At 54.3% G+C, this 24,649-nt stretch overlaps 2 protein-coding genes across 2 annotated transcripts; both read right to left on the bottom strand.

Moving 5' to 3' along the window:
- Nucleotides 1-3,092: 3,092 nt before the first annotated feature.
- On the bottom strand, nt 3,093-16,078 carry RGL3 (ral guanine nucleotide dissociation stimulator like 3; the record flags this gene model as incomplete). The annotated part of the gene is made up of 19 exons (XM_082835322.1): nt 3,093-3,303; nt 4,853-4,967; nt 5,056-5,208; nt 5,847-5,961; nt 6,032-6,100; nt 6,201-6,296; nt 7,006-7,127; nt 7,224-7,256; nt 7,460-7,546; nt 7,653-7,697; nt 8,291-8,375; nt 8,476-8,579; nt 9,300-9,515; nt 9,626-9,768; nt 14,056-14,270; nt 14,389-14,442; nt 14,616-14,839; nt 15,451-15,564; nt 16,046-16,078. 19 exons carry the CDS (start codon nt 16,076-16,078, stop codon nt 3,185-3,187), a joined length of 2,142 nt encoding a protein of 713 aa, XP_082691448.1. The 3' UTR covers nt 3,093-3,184.
- Nucleotides 16,079-16,753: 675 nt separating this feature from the next.
- Nucleotides 16,754-24,643, bottom strand: ODAD3 (outer dynein arm docking complex subunit 3). Its single transcript, XM_082835361.1, has 13 exons — nt 24,399-24,643; nt 23,297-23,418; nt 23,110-23,187; nt 21,261-21,431; nt 21,072-21,173; nt 20,848-20,973; nt 20,484-20,606; nt 19,816-19,971; nt 18,750-18,910; nt 18,455-18,668; nt 17,700-17,855; nt 17,152-17,236; nt 16,754-16,989 (listed from the first exon to the last, which is right to left on the bottom strand). The coding sequence occupies exons 1-13, from the start codon at nt 24,637-24,639 to the stop codon at nt 16,871-16,873; spliced, it is 1,854 nt and encodes a 617-aa protein (XP_082691487.1). The 5' UTR covers nt 24,640-24,643; the 3' UTR covers nt 16,754-16,870.
- Nucleotides 24,644-24,649: the final 6 nt, after the last annotated feature.

Genomic DNA, 24,649 nt, shown 5'->3' on the forward strand with positions numbered 1-24,649 from the left:
GTGGAATCTTCCCGGTCCAGGGCTCAAACCTGTGTCCCCTGCATTGACAGGCAGATTCTTGACTACTGAACCACCAGGGAAGTCCTGTCCTGCACTTTTAAAAACAGAAGTCAGGGAATTCCCTGGTGGTCCAGTGGTTAGAATTCCATGCTTCCCCTGCAGGCGGTATGGGTTCTGTTGCTGGTAGGGAAACTCAGATCCCACAAGCTGGGCAGTGTGGACAAGAAACAAACAAACAAAAAGAAAACAGAAGTCCATGAGAATCTCTTCCTCCGGAAATTGGCATTTGGTTTGAGTGTGTGTGTGAGAGAGAGAGGGAGAGAGAGAGAGAAAGAGGGAGAGAGAGGGAGAGAAACTAAACTGTGATTGTGAGAGGCAAACTAGCCCTGTTGGTAAGTGCATGTGTTCTGATGTATTGCAGGCCATTCATGTTTGAACCCCAACATTGCCACTTACCATGCCACCTTGGAAAAGTTACTTAACCCTTCCTAGTCTCAGTTTTTCATGTATAAAATGGGCATGATAATAGTGCACCCCTCCCCGCCCCCAAATAAGGCTATTGTGAGGATTATGAGATAGATTATGTCAACTTCTGAGAACATGCCTGGTGCATTGTAAGCGCTCAGTAAGGATAGCAATTATTTGCTTAAGCTAACTTAAGAAGGATGCTGTTACTTACATCTGGTTGGTCTTTTTTTAAATTAAAACTTAAAAAAATTATATTTATTTTTCATTATTATTATATTTTTGGCTGCGTTGGGTCATGGTTGCTGCACGCAGGCTTTCTCTAGTTGCAGCGAGTGAGGGCTGCTCTTCGCTGCGGTGCACGGGCTTCTTATTGTGGTGGTTTCTCTTGTTGTGGAGCACGGGCTCTAGGCGCGCGGGCTTCAGTAGTTGCAGCACGCAGGTTCAGTAGTTGTGGCGCACGGGCTTAGTTGCTCCGCGGCATGTGGGATCTTCCCAGACCAGGGCTCAAACCCATGTCCCCTGCATTGGCAGGCAGATTCTTAACCACTGTGCCACCAGGGAAGTCCCGATTGGTCTTAATACTTAGAGAAAAAAAAAATCCTGTAAAGTAGCATGCTGTGTGCTTAACTGTTTTTCATGAGGCCCTACATGATAACTAGATTCTTCTAGTTCCTCTCCCACTCCAGACAATGCCTGGGCATCCCCCATTATTGTTCCAGGGACAATGTTTAGAACCCTAGGGATTGTTTTTGTTTTTGTTTTGCATGTTCACCAGAATTCTCCCTTTTCCTAGTAACAGCAAATGTAATTTCTATTTACATGCCCTCCCAGATTCCATTCCTGTGATTTGAGATGTCTCTGCCAGCTGACAGAATGAGCACAGGACCCAGGCCTGGCCAATGAACATATCACATTCCTCTGAACACAGTGATTGGCTCAGGGGTGGTTACAAGACACGCTGGTCCAGTCAGCATCTGCTCTGGGACTTTTGTTGGAGCTGATGGGATGAAGGGAATTTCCTTGCACGGGAAGGTGGAGCTGGTGGGATGTAAGCCTGGCACTGCCCCAACGAGGGTGAGGCTGCCTTGGAGTGGGCAGTAGTCATTTAAATGTTCTTTTGGCTACTGTAATAGAGACCCAAATCATAACGTAATGGCTTAAATAAGATAGGCATTTAGTTCTCTCTTTTGTAACAATCCAAGTAGCAGCAATACAATATGGCTTCTCCCTGGTCTCAGAGGGCCACACTCCTTTCAGTTTATGGCTCAGTTATTCAGAGGGTATGAACCACCTACTCCAAGATGATCTACTCCACGTCTTCATTCTAACCACCAGGAGGCGGAAAAGGGAGAAGGAGCGGACACAACCCTTCTCTTCAAGGGCAGAGCCTGGAATTTACCCATGTACTTTCCCTTTACATCTCATTGGCTAAGACTTTGTCATATGACCACATTTTGCTGCAAGGGAGACTGGAAATGTGGTTTTTACTCTGGGTAGCCAGCTAAAAATCAGTGTTTCCATTACCATAGAAGAATGTGAATGGATTTAGGGAGACAATGGACAGTCTCATTCTCAGAGCAAATCAGAGGCAAGAGATTTTGTTACAAAGTCCTGGTGACATCTTTTGAGTCCCTGGATCCAACTGTGCCTGAAGCTGGACCCATGGAACTTTACAATTACACGGGCATTCATTTCCTTTTTTGCACATACCTGTTTGATTTGGGTTTTTGACCACTCGAGACAGAAAGAACCCTGATTAATACAGTTAGATATAAAGCCCCTAGTTGATGTCTGGCAGAGTGGGAGTTCATGAGTAAGTATCATTCTTGTTGTTGCTGTTGTTGTTACGACTATGTTGCGGGTGGCCCTACAGCTCACTTCGTCTATGCCTTCTCTACCTGTTTCTTCATCCTACCCCAGTACCGCTAGCTCACCCCTCTCATCCTCACAGCCCTTAATGACTCATGGGTGATGATGTTATTTGTCTCTGATTCCAATGAAATTTCTTCTTCACTCTGCCATAGACATGGCAGAAAAGAATCATACCACCCCAACAATGTTGAGGGAGGGAGTCCTGAACCCTCTGTTTGTGACAGAGACCCCCCTGGATTCAAGTCATGCCTCACCCTGTGGAGCACAGGCTCCGGACGCGCAGGCTCAGCGGCCATGGCTCACGGGCCCAGCTGCTCCGCGGCATGTGGGATCTTCCCGGACCGGGGCACGAACCCGTGTCCCCTGCATCGGCAGGCGGACTCTCAACCACTGCGCCACCAGGGAAGCCCTCAATTCTTATCTTGATGAAAAGCGAACATGAAGCACAGGCGCAGAACAAACAAGACTGACTCCTGTTTCATAACTTTGATCACTATTTTCATCTACTTCTATCGCTCCACATATGTCTCCAGCAATTACAAGATTTCTCTGGGAGAGGGTCTGACCCCTGACACTGCACCCCTTTCTATGTTTATGGGATGAAGCTCTCCACCAGCCACCCATGGGCTGATGTCTTTGGAATAGGGGTCTGGTGCCAAAAGGGTCAGAGGGATGAGGTCCAATAAAGTTTGGGGAGGGGGAGTTTACAGGGTATGGAGGACAATGGCCTCTACTGGGGAATGAGAGATTTCCAGAGAAGAGCTCCCTCCCTGCCCCCTGGTGAGAGAAGCCAGGCCCCTTGCTGCCCATGGGGCCCATGTCCTGGAGGAGGGGGAGAACCACCTCAGGCTGGGGAGACTGAGGTTGTGTGCCGGGCCCCCTCCTTCCGCCGCAGCACGAAGTCTCCAGGGCCGGCTGGGCTCATTGCGTAGAAGACATTGGCATTGTCAGGAATCAGGAGCTCTGACCAGGGGCGGAGATGATGGTGAAAGGCCCACACAACCTCATACTTCCCTCACAAAGGACCTAGGTAACCTTCCACCATTCACCTTGGAGCCTGACAACCTTGGGTCCCTTCAGCTAGTGCTAAGCCAACCTCATCCTCCTCTCTTTGTGAACCTAGACCACTTCCCACTCAAAGCCCGCACAACCTCATGTCTCCCCCCACCTCCAACCCCGTGAACCTGGGCTACCTCCTGCTATTTCCCCCTGGAGTCTAGACAACCTGCACTACAAGCTTGAACAAAGTCAGGCCACCCAGCCCAATCAACTTCCTGCCCATCCCACCCTTCCCCCACAGCCAGCTCCCAGCCAAGTTCATGCTGCTCTCACCATGAACTTGGACAACTTCTGACTTCCCACTTCCAGCCTGTACAAACCTCACACTTGGCACGTGAACAACCTCATGTATCCTTCCTAATGTCCAGCCAACCTCACATCATGCCCTTTAATGTGTCGCTTTCTCTCTGGTTTTTTTTTGGCCACACTGTGGGGCTTGCGGGATCTTAGTTCCCCGACCAGGGACAGAACCCGTGCCCCCTGCAGTGGAAGCACAGAGCCCTAACCACTGGACTGCCAGGGAATTCCCTAGCATGTCAATCTCTTGCCTCTCTCTCGTTTTTCTTCCTACATTTTTTTCTCCATTTAAAAAACTTTTTAATTGAAGTATAGTTGATTTAAAATATTGTGTTAATTTCTTCTGTACCGCAAAGTGACTCAGTTATATTCTTTTTCATATTCTTTTCGATTATGGTTTGTCACAGGATACTGAATATAGTTGCCTGTTGCCTCTCCCTCTTTTTTTTTTTTTTTTTTGCAGTACGCGGGTCTCTCACTGTCATGGCCTCTCCCGTTGCGGAGCACAGGCTCCAGACGCGCAGGCCCAGCGGCCATGGCTCACAGGCCCAGCCGCTCCGCGGCATGTGGGATCTCCCCGGACCGGGGCACAAACCCGTGTCCCCTGCATCGGCAGGCGGACTCTCAACCACTGGGCCACCAGGGAAGCCCCTGCCTCTCCCTCTTGAAAACTGGATAACCTCCTACTCACCTGTACACTGAACGATCTCATGCTTCCCTACCCTGAATTTCAGTACCATGTGGCCCTCTCCTATGCCAAATTCAGAGTCCCCATGCTGAGCCCGGACAAACTCATTTCCCCTCAGATCCAAGCCCAGACCCTGCTTCAGTCTTGTGCTCCACCAGGTTGAGCCTGAATAACCTCATGATTCTACACATTTAAGCCCGGATGACCTTCTACACTCCCTCTCCACTGGACCCTGGACAATCTCATTTCCCCATAAATCCTAGGAAGTCACCTTTGGTGCCCGCTTCCCTCACACTGAGACAGGACAACCTCATGACCCCACCTAATGAAGGTACCAATATTTTTCTGCCTCTTACCCCAACCCTGCTTCATCTCACCCCTACTCTGTGCCAGAACCATCCCAGTCAGTCTGCCGCCCCCCTCCTGAAGCTGCCCCCCCAGCTCTGGCTCCAAGCTGTCCCTGCTCACCCCTGTCCCCAGGAAGGGCTTGGAAGAGCTGATAGTCCTGGGCCCAGGGCTGAGCCACATTGTGCTTTTCCAAGGCTCGCTGCACCACGCTGGAGGCCTTGTCCTGACTAGTGAGCTGGGAAGAGAGGGCGAGAGGTGAGGGATGACAGCCCAAGCCCCAAGGGCAGGGCTGCCACCAGCAGGTCCCAGGCACAGCCCCTCACCAGGATGCTCCGATACAGATTTCCATGGTCATTGTCGATGCTGACTCGGACGACGCAGGCCTCTGAGCCCTGTTGCCCCGGGAGGGAGATGTGAGGGCCACTCAAGGGCGAGGCCAGGGTCCGGGGGCCTGGTAGGTCTGGGCTCAGTGGCAGCTGTAGGCAGTGGGGTGGGGACTGAGCGGTGAGAGCACGAGGCCCCTCCCTCATTGTATGCAACACGTCTTCCTGCACACCCCAAGCCTGGGACATGCAATTAGGGTACATACACAAGCCCACATCTATGCAATCCCATCACATACAGACTTTCACGCCCTGTTACATGAATTCACATACGACTCACGTTCACACACAAGAAACCCTGTGTAACCAGAGAGCGGCGACTGCACCCATTTGCTCACAATTGTTGGATACGCACAAGCCCATGTCCATGAAAAACCCTGCACGTGGTCCTGTGGACACTGTGGATATTCACGCCCACATTTCCCCTCCAGGTATGCAAATTCCTAGGAAAATGCATATCTGTGCAAAAGTGGGTGATTGCACCCCAGAGTACCTTGTGTCTAAGTGGAAGCTCTGGTCCAGATCTGAGCATAACTCATGGACAGTCCCTCAAAAGGGGCCATGGAAATGCACGTGGCTTCCTGGACATATCCCTAGAGTGTTCAGCCAGCTGTGTGCATAGTCTCCTGTGTACATACCTAGCCCCCAAATCCTGTACACACACACACACACACACACACACACACAGCCCTGGGTGCCCGCAGTCCCACATGTACACATAGTCCTGGTACCTTGGTGCTGGGGCCCTGGGGCCCTGGAGAGGCCGGAGGACTGCCGGGAGGAGGGTCCCTCGTTCTAGGACTGGAAGGGGGGGACGCTGGGGACAGACTGGGGGAGACACAGAGTCTGAAGTGGGGTGGCTGCCCTGATCTCTGATCCTGTCCTCTCCAGTCCCTTTACCAAATGGGATGCTGACCTGGAGGTGGAGGATGAGGGATCCCTGGGACTCCCACCAGGGGATGAGCCTCTCTCTCGGGACAGCTTCCTGAAAATAGAGACAGGGGATGAGGCTGAGCCCAGACTCAGTCCCAGGAGCGGATGCCATCTCTGCCCACGTCACTCCCCACATACTCCCTGAGACTCACGCGCTGAGGCGCTTGGTGAGGCTGATTCGCCGCCGGACGCGTGGGGAGCTGGGGCAGGAGGCGGCCGGTGGCTCAATGACCCGGGAGATGTGGTAGCTGAGGGGTCAAGATGCAGATGGGATGGGGGGGTTGGGAAATGAGTTAGAATCGGTCGGGAGCTGGGTTTTGGGGGTGTGTGTATGTGGGAACAGCCAGGGGGTGGGCACCCAATGTTGGGGTCAGGGCCATTACAGCTGTGGGGTCTTATCAGGGATGAGATGAGATGGCTTGGTTGGCAGGTCACACAGGGGTTTACAGAGTGGGACTGAGGAGTCAAATTGGGTCGGGGATAGAGTTCAAGGTCAGATAATCACTGAGGTCAATTGTTTGGATCATGGATTCAGTAGAATGAAAAGAAACCATTGGGACAGTTGAGTTGGATGCTCTGACATAAGAGTCAGTTGCTCAGAATTGGGGGTCAATGATTGGGCTCAGAGAGTCAGATGGGGGTTATGAATGGGGTCATGGGTCAGATAGGGCCAGAGGTGGGGGGAAAGAAAAGATGAGATGGTTGAATGGAATGGCCAGCTGCATGTTAAAGGTTGAAGTCAGAAAGTCAGATGGGTTAAGGTTTGGGGTCAGAGGTCAACTGGGGCCCTCGACTGGTGCGCAGACAATGCAAGGTGACAGGCTGGGTGGGGGGGTGTCAGGGCTCAGGAAGGGGGTCTTAGGAGGAGCTGGAGAGGTGCAGGGGGGAGGTGGATCCAGTGTGTGATCCAGGGTCAGTGGGTGGGAGGTTGGTCAGGCCAGGCCACGTGTTGGTCACCTCTGCTCCTCGCTGAGCTGGCGCTGGGTGCGCAGGGCAGCCAGGATGGGCAGGTGGGAGCTCAGGCAGTAGCTCTGACAGCGCCTCTGCAGCTGCTGGATGTGGGCCAGGATCTCCCACTCCTGAGGGGGTGGCCTCTGAGACCCCATCCATGCTCAACCCCCATCCTGGACAGCCCCCCCCCACCCCCCGGCATGCCCACCTCAGTGCCCACTTACCTTCCTCCTCTTCTCAAAGTTGATGAGATCCCCCTGGGGGCAAATTTTGTCTGAACTGGAGCCTCCAGGGTCAAGGATCAAGGGTCAAGGTCAGGGGTTGGGATGTCAGGAGCCCTACCACACTAAGGGGGCTGGGGTCAGGAGCCCAAGGCAGGGTCACGGGTGTGAGGTCAGGAGGCCCTCTGTGCTGAGGGTGAGTGAGGCTGGGGTCAGGAGTCAAGGGTCAGGGCTCAGACCTCCAGCATGTCCGGCAGGGCTGTATCCAGCATAACCAGGTCCGTGAGAAAGGTGCCAAGGTAGGGGATGGGGCCTGGGGGCAGTTTCTGTGGCCCCCAGAGCTCCAGTCACTCTCAGCCATCACCAACCCCACCAGGCTCCACCCTCCACCCAGGATCCTGCTTGTCCCTCATCCCAAACCACGTCACTCACTGAGGGCAGGCTTCCTGGGGGGGCATTCTCCTCGGTAGCCTCCTCCTGGGGGAAGGGGAAGAACTGAGCCGTCCTGGGCTCTCTTTGTCCCCTCCCTCGGGGAAGATGCCTCCATCACAAGCAGTTGTAAAGGCCATACCCAAGGGAGAGTGAACAGGGAGGGGGAGAGAACAGATAAGCAGCAGGGGGCAGGGCTCACTGGGGATGATGGGAGGTGGGGCTTGTGGGTGCCTTGGCCTCCAAGGCTGGCCTTAACACAGGTGAAAATCCTTGTACCTGGAGATCCCCCAGAAATGCCCTGAACCTTGTTGGCACATTTTTTTTTTTTTTTCTTATCAAAGTCAAGTCCTTAGCAGAATTTTTGTTTTCCCCTCTTTGCTCTGACTCTGGCCTTCAGTGACCTTTTCCCTGTAACTCTGGTATTTGTTGAATGAATAAATAAGGCAGCCACCAAGTGTGAGCTATAATGAGGGCAGCAGAGGGAGTAAAAACGCAGGGCTGCCCACAAACAAGAGGAAGGTCATTCTCGAGGCATAGGGAAAGGACACTGAATGTTATGACAATGACAAGCAATGCCCTGCCGGGCCCCTGGTCCCCTTCCTGGGCCCGGGATCTGAGGGGTCCTCACCCATCTGTACCTGGGAGAGAATCTCTCTGCTGCTGAGGTGATTGTTCTCATCGGAAAAAATCTGCGAAAGTTTCCTGAAAGTGGATAACGGTTCCCTGGGGGTACAGGAGAGGGGTCACGGGTGGCCACGGGGAGAGTCAGCGCTGGCATGAGGTGGGCAAGGAGTACCGCGCCAGCACCCCGCGCCTTGCTCACCGGCTCAGGGCACCCCAGCTGCGCTTGAGCCGGTAGATGGGGTTAGACTGCAGGGCGGACAGGATGGCGCGCAGGGAGGAGAAGTTCCGCAGTTCCCGGCAGCGCTGGGGAGCGGGGTGGGGGACCGCTGGTCACACCCCCAAGTCTGAACCCCAAGTATGATCCACCTTTGATCCCGTGACTTGTGACCCCAGGATAGATCCTTACAGCTAGCCCCATGTCTGACGGGCTACCCAGATTCAGCCTCCTCCCCCAGGGGCCCCCTCTCCCTCTCCAACCTGCAGTCCCAGCCCCTCCCCCGGCTGCCCCTCCATTCCTTTCCTCTAACCTTGGCTTCCCGTGTCCCCACTCCTTACTTCTCCCTGGGCCCCAGACGGACCCGTAGCATCTCTCCTAGACCCAGACTCCTCCCCGCCCGCCCAAGTCTCACCCCAGGTGTCACCCTTCTTCCCCCTTCGCCTTGCCACGCCCCCACTCTCTTTCCTGGCCCCCATTTCTACTCTTCCTCTCTGCTCAGGCTCCTGCCCCGCTTCCATCCAGTCTCTTTCAGGACCTCTGCCTCCGTCTCTTGGCTTTGGTCTCTCCTCCAAGCCTATCCCCTCCCCAGTGCCCCCATCCCATCCTTATTCCTAGACCAGCCCTGCGTCCCTCTGCGGTCTCAGGCGCCAGTCCCGTCCAGCTACGTCCTAGTCTTTCTCTTAGGCACCTCCCAGCCCCAATCCTCCAAGTATCCCCAGACCCCAGTCCTCGGCCTTCCGCCCGCCCCCGACCTCTCTCTGGCCTCGGTGCCCCATGCCCCCTTCCACCCACCACCCGACAGGCACCTGCGCGATGCGGATCCACTTCTCCAGCCGCTGCGCCCTCTGCGGGGCGGCCAGGCCCGGCGACCCGAGCACCGAGCCCAGCACGCAGCCCGTCACCGTGTTGAACTGGGTCACAGTGGCGCGCACAGTGGAGGCGGTGCCTGTGGCCCCCGGCCGGTCCCGCTGCGACCACACGGAGCCCAGGCACTCGAAGGGCCGCACGCGCGAGAAGAGCTCCTGCGCGCGGGGGTTGGGGGTGGGTAGGATCTGTGCTCAGCTGGGCCTCTCCCCCTTCCCCCTCCTCTACGCCCCGCCCCCTCCCGGTCGCGCCCAGCAGGGATCCTCACCGCATCCATCAGGGTCAGCTGCTCGGCCACGTCGTCTACACTGAAGTCCAGGAGCTCAGGACCTTCCCGCACGAGTCCTTCCACCTCTTCCAAGCAGCCTACCGGGGAGTCTGGACGGGGTATCTGGGCAACCCCTGGATGTCCTAAGGGAGCATTAGAGGGGGTTAAAAACTCTTAAGTTTGAATCCAGGACTGGCTGCGTGACCTTGGGCATCTGTGATCCTCACTTTTCTCATCTGTGAAACAGAGATCTCCTTGAGTGTTTTTAAGAACGTCAGAGCAGCAGTAACTGTTCATTGAGCATCTTGGGTGGATTAACGGGGAAATTTATACACTAACCCTGCGAGGGAGGTACTATTATGCACCTTTCTTAAGGGCAAAACTGAGGCAGGAATTTGCTCTCACTTCTTCAGTAAATGGCAGAGATCTGAAGCCAGGTGCTCAAAGTCTAGAATAGAAAATAGAGCTTTTTGACTTTGAACCTGTATTAGGATAGGATCCACCTGCCCTTTTCTGGTGGTTAGAGGTGGTACAACCTCGTGGTTAAGGAAAGGTTATCGTCTTAACGTCCCCAGTTCAAATCCAAACTGGTCCACCGGGGTGCTGTGCGAATTAAGCAAGACTTTAAACCTCTCTGTGCCTTGGTTTCTTCACTTGGATTTTTTTTTTTAATCACATGAAATCACGCATACCAGACGGCTATAAAGTACTCAATACATATGATTTTTCCGAGGTGGCGTTCAATGGTGGCGCCCCCTAGGGGGACATTTTGGAAGTTGACATCTTGCCACAAGAGGGGCTTGGCACTCATAGTGACGAACTGTGCCACCAGCCTCCAAATGTCCCTCCAAGAAATTTGTGTCCTTGAAAAACCTGTTTACAATACTTGGCACCTAGAACTCAACTATCTTGCTCGTAAACACTAACTATTTTGGCTCTAGAAAGGCAAGGACTGTGAACTTTGTTTTGTATGGAAATGGCGAGTGTTGTTCACCATCTTGGAAATTGATGTCACCAACATCTATGCTGCTGCATCTGTGTCGCCAGTGCATCCCCCTGCATTAGTTTCTGGCTGCCATATTCACCATGATGCTATGGCAGGTGAAGGCCCTGAACAACTTCATCATGTCTCCTGGTGAGGCATGCCCAGACATTGACACACCAACAAGTATAGTTGATTGTTGTGTAAATTGCTTTTGTTTTATTTCTCCTTCCTATTACAATTTCAGCATCATATTATTATTTTCATATTATTATTTTTAAATTATCTGTGTAAGTCTGTTTAATTATCTGTCTTTCATTTCGTATTAGGACAGGTAGCATTGCAAAATACTACTTTATTTTTTGGCTGTGCTGCCATGCTGCATGCAGGATCTTAGGTCCTGGAACAGGAATCGAACCTGTGCCCCCTGCAGTGGGAGCACAGAGTCTTAACCACTGGGCCACCAGGAAAGTCCCGCAAAATATTAGTTTTTAAAAGTGAGCATAGGGGGAAAAATTACTCAGCCATAGAAAGGAACGAAATTGGGTCATTTGTAGAGATGTGGATGGACCTAGAGACTGTCACACAGAGTGAAGTAAATCAGAAAGAGAAAAATAAGTATTGTATATTAACGCATATATGTGGAATCTAGAAAAATGGTACAGATGAACCTGTTTGCAAGGCAGAAATGGAGACACAGATGTAGAGAACAAACACCAAGGAGGGAAAGTATGGACACGAAGGAGGGAAAGAGTGGGGTGGGATGAATTGGGATTGACATATATATACTAATATGTATAAAATAGACAACTAATAAGAACCTGCTGTATAAAAATTAAATAAAATAAAAATTTTAAAAAATCCCATAACTTGAGCACCAAAAAAAAAAAAAAAAAGTGAGCATAGGGGAAAAAAAATTGCACGTAAATCTAATCAAACCTTTAGCTCTTACAGCAAGTATGGTGAATAGAGGAACGTGCTTCATGTCACCATGAGAAAGCTAACAGGTAAATGGAGAAGAATGTGAGACATTCCTCGGGACAAATGACCCATTATTTTCTCCTAATGCCATTAATCAAAAGGCAAAGAGGAACAGTCATAGAAAAAAAGAGGTCTAAGAAATGAACACTTGGGACTTCCCTGGTGGCATAGTGGTAAAGAATCCGCCTGCCAATGCAGGGGACACGGGTTTCAGCCCTGGTCCAAGAAGATCTCACATGCCGCGGAGCAACTAAGCCCGTGCGCCACAACTACTGAGCCTGTGCTCTAGAGCCACAACTACTGAGCCCGTGTGCCACAACTACTGAAGCCCGCACACCTAGAGCCCGTGCTCTGCAACAAGAGAAGCCACCGCAATGAGAAGCCCGCGCACCGCAACGAAGAGTAGGCCCCGCTCGCCGCAATTAGAGAAAGCCCGCGCGCAGCAACGAAGACCCAACGCAGCCAAAAGTAAATAAATAAAATATATAAATTTATTTTTTAAAAAAAGAACACTTTAAATGGATCTTTGGTTTTGGAAGAAACAACTATAAAGAAGACAACTTAGGAACAATAGGGGAATTTGAATATGAGTATTTTTTGATATTGAGTAATTATTGCTGATTTCGTTGGAAAAGATTGTGGGCATGAAGGTTATATATATTTTAAAGTCCTTGTCAATTACCAGTGAGAACCAAAGTATTTGTGTGTGAAGGGATGTAAGTCTGGGATTTGCCTTCAAATCATCCTGAAAAAAAATTTTCTTTTTTGGTCAAATTGATAATTGTTGAAGATGAGTGATGGGTGTTTCAGTGTTCTTTACATTACTTCTCTCTACTTTTCTATATGTCTGAAATTTTCCATGGTAAAAAGTAACCCCCAAACAAGGATACTAAGGTTCCTAGATCCTGGCATAAAGTCAGTGTTCAATAAATGTTCATTTTCTCCTCTTACCTCAAGAACTCATAGCTTAGGGCAGCACTTTCAATAGAATTTTCTGCAGTGGTGGAAATATTTCCTACCTGTGCTGCCCAATGTGGTTACTGAGCACTAGAAATGTGGCCATTGTGACCAAAGAACTGATTTTAATTTTTATTTAATGTTAATTAAGTTCAATTTTAATAGCCACATGGGGCTAGTGGCTACCCCACTGCCCTGTGCAGCTCTGATGACTTGGAATCAGCTGGTGAAATCTTGAAGGCAGAGGAAGAAAGATACTTGGCAACCAGCAGGGAAGATGAAGGGATAAAATGTATATAAATAACTCTCACCAGGGGAGAGAAGTGGTTGCTACTTTGTAAAGCAGAGAGGAATGTGGCCAGTTTAAGGATTAAAGAATGGATTAGGGATATAAAGCTCTTGTGACAGGGATCAGATCAAACACAGATGGGTGAAAGATGATACTTTATAAGCAGGATGCAATTACTCAGTAGACAAATCCGTGTTGTAACGGACCCTGGGGATAGCGTTGGGGACAAGATCAATAGGTTCTATGTAGAAAAATAAGGCAGGTAATAGGACTCAGAGTGGGAGGCTGTATTTGTTGGGAGGGGATCTGAGAAGGCATGTCTGAGGAGATGACAACTGAAAAAAGATCTGCGTGAAGTATGTGGATATATTTCCTTCCCCCCAAAGCTCTCTACAACAGAGGTTGTAGACCTCTGCTGTAGAGAGCAACAAATGTGGCATGTGGGATCTTAGTTCTCTGACCAGGGATTGAACCCATGCCCTCTGCAATGGAAACGCAGAGTCTTAACCACTGGACCACCACGCAAGTCCCAGCAAACTTTTCCATAAAAGGCTAGATAGTTTGCTGACACCCACTTCACTAGAAAACATCAGTATGATTTATTGTATCGATTTCATTATAAGTGGTAGATTCTAATAAGTAAGAATCTGTGATAACAACAGTAATGAAAATAATGCTATTTGCCAAGCTCTCATTACTTGTTTATTTACTTGTCCACTAATTGTCTTCCCCAGGGAACAGGGAGCTCCTGTCCACTGTTACGTGCCCAGAGCCAGTGGCTAAATATCTGTTGAATGAATGAAGAAGCCAATGAGGTAAGTACTGTCATTGCCCCCATTTTGCAGATAAGGAAACTGAGGCTCAGAGAGGTGATTTATCCAAGGTCGCACAGTCAGCAAATGGCAGAACTAGGATTTGAACCCAGGTCTCTGTAGCTCCTAAGGCAAGTAGTAATAGATGATTTGTAGCCAAAAACACAGGGTATCCTGACCCAATGATGGACTATCTTTGTAGTTGGGATGTGTTGTGTGGGGGAGGTGATAGACAAATGCCAATACTTTAAACAAAGGGCTATTATCCCCATTTTACAGGTGGTGAAACTGAGGCTCAGACAGGGTTAAGAACCTTGCCCAAGATCTGTAGCTCCTCCGTGAGGGGAGAAGACCCCTGGGGGAGGGAGAATGCCTGTTCCGGACACTATCGGTTCCCCAACCCGCTCACCTGCCCATGTCTGGGACCGTTCCTCTTCTTCCTGCTGTGGCTCAGCATTCTTCAGGAAATCTCCCAGCAGCTTTTCTGCCTCCCGGGCCTCAGCCCCTGATGGGGCTGCCCAGCCCAGAAAGGTGCAAACACTGCCTAGGTCCGAGTGGGCAGGGGGATCCCAGAAATCCTGAGAGTAGTCCCGCAGCCAGGAGCCCAGCACTGACACCACAGCCCTGGCCAGAGGGGTGGGGCCTCAGAGCCCAGCCCAGAGCTCTGGACCTCTGGAGCCCCTACACTTCAGATCCTTTTGACCTCTATGCCCCCCTGCCCACACCCGACGGGAGGACAAACCTCAGGTTGTTGTTGAAGGTCAGATCTCTTCCCTCTGTCTTCTTGATCTCTACCCTGGAAAGACATCCCCCCTCCGCCATCAGGTGAGGAAGAGGGCGGCTGGAGGGGACTCAGGAGGAAGATTCTGGGGTTGGAGGGGGGAGTCCTGGTTCTAAACCGGAGGGAGCAGAGGAGTATCCAGGTGAAGGTCTGGGGAGGGAACATGAGAGTCCCCCGTTGGTACTGACCCCGGCGGCAGGGGCGGCGGCGGCGGTGGCAGGAGAAGGTCCAGCACGCGGGCAGTGGGCACAAAGGCCCGGTGGGTGGCCAGGAAGGCAGGCACGAAGCCTGGGTCCTGCTCGCGGTCTCCAGACACCAACTCCCGCACCAGCCGCTCCAGCCGCGCTGCCCTCAGCGCCCGCACCTTGCTGGTGCGGTAATGGAGGAAGGTGTCGGCACCGGGGCTGCGGGCCTGCGGGGCAGGGTGACCGCAGTGAGACACAGAGGAGTGGGCCCCAGCATCCCATTCCAATCGTGTCTTTGGGAAGCACCGATCTTGCATCTGATCCTGTCCATTCTTCTGAATCCTGCCCCCTGAGTTCATCATTCTTCCCCATTGCACAATCGACCCCCGAAACCCGCCTGGAACCTCCTCATCCGCCCAGGCCCCGCCCTGCCCTCTGCCCCATTTACAAGCCACCCCTACCTCACCCCCACCTCCGCCCCCAGGCTGCTCCCAGCTCTCCTGCCGCGCTTCACTGGCCCGTTCCCAGGCTCTCTGCCCCACCTCGCTCTCGCCTGGTCTCTTCTAAAGACCACTCCTTCAGCTCCGCCCCACTAAACCTGGCTTACCTAGGCCCTGCCGTCCAGTTCCGTCCCCAAGTCCTGCAAGTCACCTCGGCCTCACCTGGCCCCGCCTCCTCATCTACCCCACTCACCTGGCCGCCCCCGGGCCCCACTCCATCCTTACCTGGTCGCCTCTAAGCCCCGCCCCTCCTTCGGGCCCTAGTTCCTCCCCTCCACTCAGCCCCGCCCTCACCTGGTCACCTTCCGCTCGGCCCCAGCCTCCTACCCGTTCCTCACCTGGGTGCCCCGAGGCCCTGCTCCCGGACTCAAGCGCTGACTGCGCTGCCGCCGCAGGGAGACACTGTACACCGCGCCGTCCTCGGTCTCCTCGCCCCAGTCCTGCAGCGGCGCCTGGACGCGGAGGCGAGCTCAGGACGCCGCAGGGGGAAGGCTCCCGGGACCACGGCCCCGCCTCTTCCGCGGACTCAAGCCTGATCCCTCCAGTTTTATCCCCCTTTGCCGGCCAGAGTCAGTGAGACTCGGGGCAGGGGTCCAGGCTCGGGAAGTCCCCTCGGCGCCGCGGGTACCCTCCTACCTAGCCCTTGGGAGGATCAGGTGGCATTTGGGGACGTCCCAAGGTCCAGTCTTAGCGAGTCTGTCTCTAGTCCCTCCCGCAGATGCGTTCAGAGACACTCCCGCCACCAACCATCCCTAAAAGGAGCCAGCCACTTCACTGGGTCAGGGGCCGGGAGGCCAGAGGTAGGGACTCCCAGGCTGTTCCGAAGGGTCCGATTTGAGGGGAGAGAGGATCCAAGGGGCGGTCGGGGACCTGGAGTTTCTGGACTTGAGGGTCGCCAGGGATGTGGGGTCCTGGGACCCCAGGTCCCCTTACCAGGGCGAGCTCCTTGCTCGTCGTCCGCTCCATGGTCCGCTCCCGTCCCGCTCTGCCGCGCGGCTGAGTGAGGCGGAAGGGCCGGTCGGGGAGCAGTGGCCGGGAGTCGGGCCGGCGGGGCGGGGCGGCCGGGCAGCGCGGGGGCGGGGCGGGGTGGACCCACTGCTCGCGGTTGCCCCTGCCAGACCCCAGCGCCCAGCCCAGGGCCCTGGGGAAGAGGTCCGAGCTCTCCGGATAAATGTGTATCAATCTGAGCCCGGGAGACAGGACGCCCCTCTCTCTCTCCCAGGGGAGGGCTCTTTTTTGTGTCCCCAGGTGTGGAGGAGCTAATGTGTATAGCTAAGTGGGGTACAGGTCTGCGTCCTCAGAAGGAGAGTCCGCTTGCTCAGACGGGGAGGGCTGGTCCGCCCCAGGTGTGGAGGTATTTCTCACTTCTCTGGAGGGACGGAGGGAGCTCAATCTGCGTCCCTAGCTTATGGGAGTCATCACTCCCCAGGTCGGAGGGGGCTGAATCTGTGGCCCTGGTTTGAGGGGCAGCCATCTATGGGGTGGTGCAGGATCAAGGAGAGGCGAATACTCAGGGAGCTGGTGGTTGACCTTTAATGCGCGATTCCGAGGCCGGCGCGGACCAGCCTGGGGAGATTTACTGTGGGAACGTCCGGCAGCCCAGCCCCCTTCTCTACTTCGGGCATCGCCCGCCCGCTCCGCTCCCTCGTCCGGGCCGCGTTCAGCCCTTGAAGGGGCCCCGTGGGCCCGCCGCTGGGCCCAGAGGGGTTTGGGGGCTCCGCAGGGGCCCGCAAACGCCAGATGGGCGCGAGGGCGAGTCTAGGACCTCCGCGAACGACCGCGCCTCTTGCTGCGGGATTCGATTAATTTCTGGGAACGCATCTTGAGCTCCGCGCGGGTCACCACGTTGCTGTCTTCGTCCTCACTCTCCTCTTCGTCTGCAAAGGGCGATGAGGGGATCCAGTTCCCATTCCCGGCTCAGATGTTCCTTCCCAGCCTTTACCTCCCACCACCACCTTGGCCCTAGGTCCGGCCTCTGACCACCTCCCGATGCTCTGCTTGGGCCCCCGGCCCCGCCCCCTTTCCTTGCCCGTACTGACCGAAGAACCTGTCCTTGAGACCGGCAACAGGCAGGGCGATGCGGGTGTTGTACATCGGCAGCTTTCCCTCTAGGGTGGAGTAGAACTGGGGGAGGGGGGAGCGGGAAAGAAGAGTGTGAGTGGGCAGAGGCTGCAGCGAAGTCCGTTCCCCCTCCTCCCCAGCCCACTCTGAGACATAACCTGATTCCATTCAGCACCTCTGCCCACTGCTGTAAAGTTTTCTTTGGTCGCTGCCGCGTCATTTCTTCTCAGCGTGCATCCTGATACCCCTCCCCCTCCCCCTCCCAGGCCCGCCCGTGGTCTCTAGGTCCCACCTCTTGTCCTCTCGAGGCCCCACCCTTGATCCCCCCAGCCTTGACCTCTGGCCCGCCAGGGCCCTCTGGAAACTCTCATGGTGCATCCCTACCTCCTTAAACCTCATGCCTTGTCCCTAAGGCCCATTCCCGGCCCATGGGCCTCCTCTCTGGTCTCCTGGGGGATGCCCCGACCTCCTGGTATTCCGCCCCAGCCCCGGCACCCTCAGCCCCACCGCCTGGCTGAAGGGGTACCTCGCGGTCGGCGATGTGGCGCAGCAACTCTGGCACGTTTTGGTTCTGGAGTTGCGCCTGTAGCTTCAACAGTTTTTCCTCCACGAGGCCCAGTAGGTTGGGCAGATAGTCACCTGCCTTGGGATCCAGCTCCTTTCTGGCGAAGTGGCCGGCCTCCTGCGGCCGGGGGCGGAACCAGGTGAGTTGGAAGGGGGCGGGGTTTCTGGGGCAGGTTCCACCCAGGGGCGGGGCTTTTCCTCAGGGACCAGGCCTTTGAAGTTAGGGGCCACCAACCCGAGTGGTGCTATCCTCTGTGGGGTGGGGATTCTGTGGTCAAGGGCCACGCGTATAGGGCAATTGCCTCTGAATTCCAGACACCCAAGCCAAGGGATGGGGGGCAGGGGGAGTCTTTTAGTGGGAGGGCAGGGATACTAACTGGAGAGAGGCCATTGCCGGATGACCTTAAGAAATGGGATTCTGCTGCGGGCAGGGTGGGGCTTCTCTCATCTGTGGTCGCTCCAGGATTGGAGCGGGGTCTCTGAAGTTTTGGGTGTGTGTGTGTGTGGGGGGCTAAGTGGGACTTTCCCATGGGGGCGGTTGAAATGGGACAGGGTCTCTAAAGTCCTGGGCCTCTTGAGGAGTAAGGGGGTGCCCCCTGAGACGTGGGGTGGAGACTCAGGAGTGGGTTGAGGTTTCCCCTGTGTCTAGGCCTCTCATGTCCTGGACAGGGCCTGCGGTGGGATCTCTCGAGTCGGCTACGGGGCAGAACCCCACACCTGTGCGCCGGCACCGCCTCTCACGTCTTGCGGGGATTCCTCGTGGGCGGGGCCTGCCACTAGGATGTGGTTCAGTTTGCCAGCCAGGTGTTCCAGGCCCTCTTTGGTCATTTGCATTGCCCACATGGCGAGCTGCAGCTGATCCTGTGTGTCAGCGCGCCGCTGCTCCTCCGCCTTGATGCGCCCCTGCAACTCGACTTGCAGCTTCTGCTCGCTGCGGGGAGCAGGGAGGCCACCACTGGAGCTCCACCGACCCCGCAGGCCCCACTCTCGCCCTCGGGCACCCGGACCTCACCTCATGAGCGTGGTCTCCCCTGAGTACTTGAGGTCTTCGAGCTCCCGCTGCAGCCGCTGCTTCTCTTGATTCAGCCTCAACAGCGTCTGCTCGTTCTGGCTTTTGAGCGTCTCCAACTGCGTGAAGGTGTCGCCCTGTGCCAGGAACCGCTGCACCACCGCCTGGGGGCCGCCCAGCCCGAGTCAGAGCCAGGGCTGGGGCAGGCAGGGGTGCACTCCTCCTTCTTTCCCCCGCTTCTTTCCCCCGGGGCACGCAGGACAAGTGGCTGAGCTGATGGCTTCTGCATAATGGTGTTTAGACACTCTGTGAGTCCGACCCAGGGCTGCCTCGAGGGTGTGCAGCCCCGAAGAAATGATTTTTGCGGGCCCTTCCTTGTCTATATAGGGAAATTGAATCAGCCACAATCGGATTGCGGGGCAGTGATAGCAGTGAGCACAGCTGCTTTCCAAACTCAACATGCCAGCAACGTTCTGGCAGTGAATCTTGCCCACTTCCATGAGGAAATATGGCTGGGAAAGGCGCCTGGTCACAGTGCTCCAGATGACCCCATATGTCCAAGTCCTGGAACTCCTTGGAGGCTACCCCATAGGAGTAGTGGGTTGGAGAGAGCCGTAAGTGGAGAAACCCAACAGGGATCCAGGGGAATTAGTGTTCGCCAGCTGGGGACATAAATAAAGTCTTAGGAAATTTCAAGGAAGACGCTGCCTCGCGTGGGCCCCAGCTTCTCTGGGGCTGAGGCTGGCACTGGGCATTTTACTGCGCCCAGACCCTGCTACAGGTGCTGGAGGCACAGCAGAGAGAAAACACTCATAGTTCTCCAAAGCTGATATGTCAAAGACGTCAGCACCAGTGTAAGCCGGAACATTAGAGGATGATGGCCAGTGTAGATAACTCGTGTGGGTTTTGCTGAGAGAGGTAGCAGATTAATGAGGCAGTAGCTGGAGGAAGAAGGGGTGTCTTTTGTGTGCTGAAGAATTGACCCGGCAAAAAGGGGAGGCTGGGTGTGTTGGCTTCCCAGGCTCAGCTCGGGCGTCTGGGAGCTGGGAGGGCCGAGGGCAGCACTCACGTGCGTTTCTGCCACGCCGGTGGCGTCCTTGACCTTGCCGAAGAGCACCTCCATCTGGTACATGTTCCAGCGCCGCCGCAGCTCCTCCTCTTTGGAGTGCATGCTGTCCTGGAGCCTGTCGTTGGACTGCAGCAGCACCTGCTCGCGCTGGGTCTGCTGGTGGGTTGAGGTCAGGGCCGGGGTCAGCTCGCAGACAAGGGCTTAGGGCAGAGGCCGCGGGGGTTGGGGAAGTATCCGCACTGGGGTAAGGGAGGGGCTGGGGCCCAGGCGTGGGTAAGGGCACCCAGAAGGGGTCAGGAGTGCTTGGCAGGGCCTCAGAAGCAGCGCAGAGGGACGGGGTCCAGGGGGCGGGGCCTGTCCGGTAAGGGGTGGGGCCTGTCGGGTAAGGGGCGGGTTAGAGGCAGGATCAAATTTCCGACACAGGCAAGTCTTGTGGGGAAGGATGAGGATAGACCTGAGAGTAAGGGGAGGGCTGGAGGGCGGGGTCAGGGATGTGAGAGGAGCCCTGGCATCTAGTGGAGATGGGGGCGGAGTCAGGAGAAATGTCAGAACTGCCGAAGGGTCTAGGGCCTGGGCCAAGGTAGTGGCGCGGCCCCGGACCCAGCAGGGCCGCATCTAAGCAGGAGCAGGCTGGGGTCGTCGCAGTCCCGTACCCCTGGTGCGCCCACCTTGCGCTCCATGCGTTCGTTCTGCAGTTTCCTTTCCTCCGCGCGCTTCTTGCACTCTGTTAGGTAGCGTTCACGCTTTTTGCGCTCTCGGAACACTGTCTCTTCCAGATGCTGCAGCTGGTTCTAGAGGGCGGGAAAGGGGGACAGCAGGACCTGCTGGCACCTATCCGGGCTCTGGGCCAGAGCTGCAGGCCCAACTCTAGACAGCTGGGTCAGGCTGTGGGGTCCTGGGAGCGAGATGGGACGGGTTCCGGGACAGCTGAGGTTCAGATGCTGGGGCCAGAACAGAAGACCATGGCGGCATCGGGGGTCGGGGGGCAGGACCCCCACCCCCCACCCCGCCCAGGACCTGACGGGCTGGCACCTTGGCGATGTCCCTCGCATTAAGCGCCTCCTGATTCACTAGGTTCAGTTCCTCCAGCTCCTGTTTTGTTCTCAGCACCTCAGCCTCCATGAAGTCCAGCCGGTTCTCCAAGCGAAGGCTCTCCTCCTGGGGCGTGAGGGATGAGGCAGGCCTGTGACCGCTGTCCCTAACAAGGCTGGCTCTCCCACTTGCCGCCTCCCACCGCCAGTCGCCCTGGTCCCTACCTGAAGATAGGCCTTGAGCTGCAGGTACACATTGGTGATGTGTTCGGCCTCCTCCACCTTCATCTGGGCCTTCTCCAGGCGGTTCTCCAGGTTCCGCATAGTCTAGAGAGAAGCAAGCCTGGGCTGGGTCCCTTCCCCCCTCAATTCCTCCCCCAGGATCAAGGCCTCTGCAGACCTCACTGGCCCCACCTTGGCCACCTCTGTGTTGCTATCTTTCGCCTCTGCCATCTCCAGCTCACGCAGACTGTGCTGCAGCTGGAGCTCCTCCAGCCACTTCTGTCGCAGCCCCAGCTGGTACCGAAGAGCATTCAGCTGCTTCACCTTCTCACTCAGCCGGTGGTCCAGGTGCTCCAGGGCCTGCTGAGGGAGGGGGGCAAGAGCAGGGGCCTGAACCCCTCACCTAGTCCTTCCTTCCTTCTCCCATATCTTTTTTTTGTTTGTTTTAATTTTATTTATTTTTTGGCTGTGTTGGGTCTTTGTTGAGATGCGCGGCCTTCTCATTGCAGTGGCTTCTCTTGCTGTGGAGCATGTGCTCTAGGCACGCGGGCTTCAGTAGTTGTGGTGCGCGGGCTCAGTAGTTGTGGCTCGCGGGCTTAGTTGCTCCGTGGCATGTGCGATCTTCCTGGAGTAGGGATCGAACCCGTGTCCCCTGCATTGGCAGGCGGATTCTTAACCACTGCGCCACCAGGGAAGTCCCCTTTCTCCTATATCTTGGTTCTCACCTCCCCTGACTCTTAGTAGTGTCTGACCTGGTTGATCCCCCTCCTCCTGCAGATTCTCTTTTATTGGGGCTTCCAGGACCCCCACTTCTTGGTTGTCCACCCACCTCCCTGGCTGCCCCTTCTCCATCTCCTTTGCCTTTGAAGAGGTTCTTCTCTCCTCTGACCAACCTTACCCCCTTGGTGATTCTATCCAGTCTCAGGGTTTCAAAACTCACATATACACTGAAGACACCCCAATTTTGCCTCCCTCCTGAACTGCAGGCTCGTATATCCATATCTACACTGCCTTCCAGATGTTTCCACAGGCAGCTGAAAACCATCGTGTCCAAAACTATGTCCTTGATCTTTCCCCAAACCTGCCCTTCTCGAATCTTCCCCATCTCAGCTCATGGCAGCTCCACCCTTCCAGGTGCTCAAGTCCCAAACCTTGATGTCATCCTCACCTTCTCTTTTTCTCTCCCACCTGCATCCAGTTTGTTAGCAATTCTCTGTTCTATTTCAAAGGTTCCTCCAGAGAGAGCTCTTTCTTCCTATTTCCACCCCTTTTGTCCTAGTGCAGCCAACACCATCTTTCACCCGGTTGACCTCCTCCTGGCTTCTATTCCTGCCTCCTCACAGCCCATCTTCCATTTCTCTGATTCTTAGTATAAAATCTGCACTCTTGCAGTGAAGGCTGCTGCAAAGTCTTGCCCCTGCTGACCTCCCTGACCTCACTTCCTGCAGAACCCCCCCGTCACTCACTACCATCCCGCCACACTTACCTCCTTTGTGTCTCCAACACTCTACTTTTGTTCCTACCCTAGGCACTTTGCACTTCCTATTCCATCTGCCTGGAATGCTTTTCCCCAGATCATTACCTGCCTGTCCCATTCTCAGCTCAAATATCACCTTCTTAGAGAAAGCAAAGACCCCCATCCTGCAGTCTAAAAGGCAAACCCCTGCCCCCATCCATCTCTAGTAAGTCAGTCTGTTTTATTTTATTTGTTTCTCTTGTCACCACTGGGAATTACTTTGTTTCTATATTTGTTGTTCTTGGTTTTTTTGGGTGTGTGTGTGTGGGGGGGTCTGTTCTCTCCACCAAGATATGAGATTTTGGGGAGTGGGGACATGGTCTGTTTCTTTCACCTCACGGTGACCAACACCTAAAACCATGCCAGGCACATGGTAGGTGCGTGATAAAGGTTTAGAAATAAATGAGTGGCGCCAGGTGTGGAGAAGGGATTGGAGAGGCAAGATAGTGGGCAGGGAGGCCAGCTGGGTGGGGACCGAGGCTGGAAATGAAGGGAGATGGTCAGTGGAATGGGAGTGGGGCAAACCTGGCCTGTCCTGTTCTTCAGGTATGGCTTCTCTGATTTCCATTCCCGAATCACTGCCTGGATCACTTTCTCATCTCCCTGCAGAGAGAAGAGCCCAGTCACACTACTGATTCAGGCCACTTCTACTTGAGGTGGTGCTCTGCCCCTGGGGATGCTGCTCCGCCCCCTGGCACCTCTTCAACCTCACCTGGAGCAGGTCTGTCAACTGTAATTGCAGCGCCCTGGTCTCCTCATGGAGCTGGTTGATGGTCTCCTGATTCTTTTTGATGTTCCACTGGCTGGTCTCATAAAAGGCCTTCCGGTCACCCTCTGGGGTCATGTGAGGTGGGCAGGCAGAAGCAGAGGATCATGGGAAGGGGGGACTTCCCAGAGGGAAGACCTTTCAGTAATTGTCAACCTAACACTGTAACAATATTTCACTTTGAGCATTTGTTATGTGTTGGATGCTGGACTAATAATTTTCTAGGTATCAAATAGTGTGTGCCAATAGGTACATATCCATATATTATACCCATTTTACGCATGACAAGACTCAGGCTTATTATATTGTTCCAAGTCACAAGCAGTTGGACTCCCCAGCCCATACCTTCAACCACTATGCAAAATTATCTCCTAATAATAAAACAATAATGGTTTATACCAGGATTTCCCAACCTTGGCACAACTGCCATTTGGGATGGATAATTATTTGCTGTGGCGAGCTGTCCTGTGCACTGTCAGATGTTGAGCAGCATCCCTGGCCTCTACCCACTAGATGCCAGTAACCACCCCACCCCACCCCAGCAATGTGACAAACCAAAATGTCTCCGGACATTGCAGAATAGCCCTATTCCATTGAGAACTACCGGTTCACACTTTATAGTGTTACTATGTGCTAGGCACTGTCCTAAGCACCTTACACATTTCAACCACCTATGAGGTTGTACTGTTACTATCCCCATTTCATGGCTGGACAGACTGAGAGCAATGAGGTTACTCTTGGTCCCTGAAAGTCAAACAATTAGTATATGTAGAGCCAGGATTTGAACCCAGAAAATCCAGCTCTAGAAATCTATATTCTTTACCACTCCATGCATGATAGAAGAGTTGAAATTACATAAAAGTATGAAATGCAGTCCAGTCAGTTCTGAGCTCAGGAAAAGTTTTACAAGAAAGATGAGGAAAAACATGAACCAGTATGAGTTTTTGCCTTCAGAAACTGGCCACTGGATGAACGCCAGTGAAACGCTCCTGCCAGCTCAGAGGACTGTTGACTCTTGACCCTTCTGTGCCCTGTGGAGCCATCTTACCTAACAGTTGTAGCTTCCTTTGTAACTCAGCCACCTGCGTGTGCACAGCGGACTTCCCCTCGCTGGCGTGGAAAGGTGCCGCCTTGGAATGGAGTGAGTGCCAGGCCTGCACTGACCCCTTGCCTCGAGGGTGGTAGGGCTTGATCTGAGCCTGACCGCCCTTGACTTTGGAAGGAGCTGAAATCTGGACCTGAAAAGGCATGGCGTTGGCGGAGGCCGCCCAACTCAGGGGAGACGTCATAATTGGGTTG

Source organism: Leucopleurus acutus, assembly GCF_964270905.1.
Source record: "Leucopleurus acutus genome assembly, chromosome: 3".
NCBI classification, from domain to species: domain Eukaryota; kingdom Metazoa; phylum Chordata; class Mammalia; order Artiodactyla; family Delphinidae; genus Leucopleurus; species Leucopleurus acutus.

Bases quoted from the DNA above. Each gene is read 5' to 3' on its own strand.
- ODAD3 (XM_082835361.1), bottom strand. From the start codon at position 24,639: ATGACGTCTCCCCTGAGTTGGGCGGCCTCCGCCAACGCCATGCCTTTT. The intron at 23,188-23,296 runs GTGAGGTTGAAG...TTCTCTCTGCAG, and splicing joins AGTTGACAGACCTGCTCCAG to GGAGATGAGAAAGTGATCCA. The intron at 19,972-20,483 runs GTGGGCGCACCA...TCAACCCACCAG, and splicing joins ACGAACGCATGGAGCGCAAG to CAGACCCAGCGCGAGCAGGT.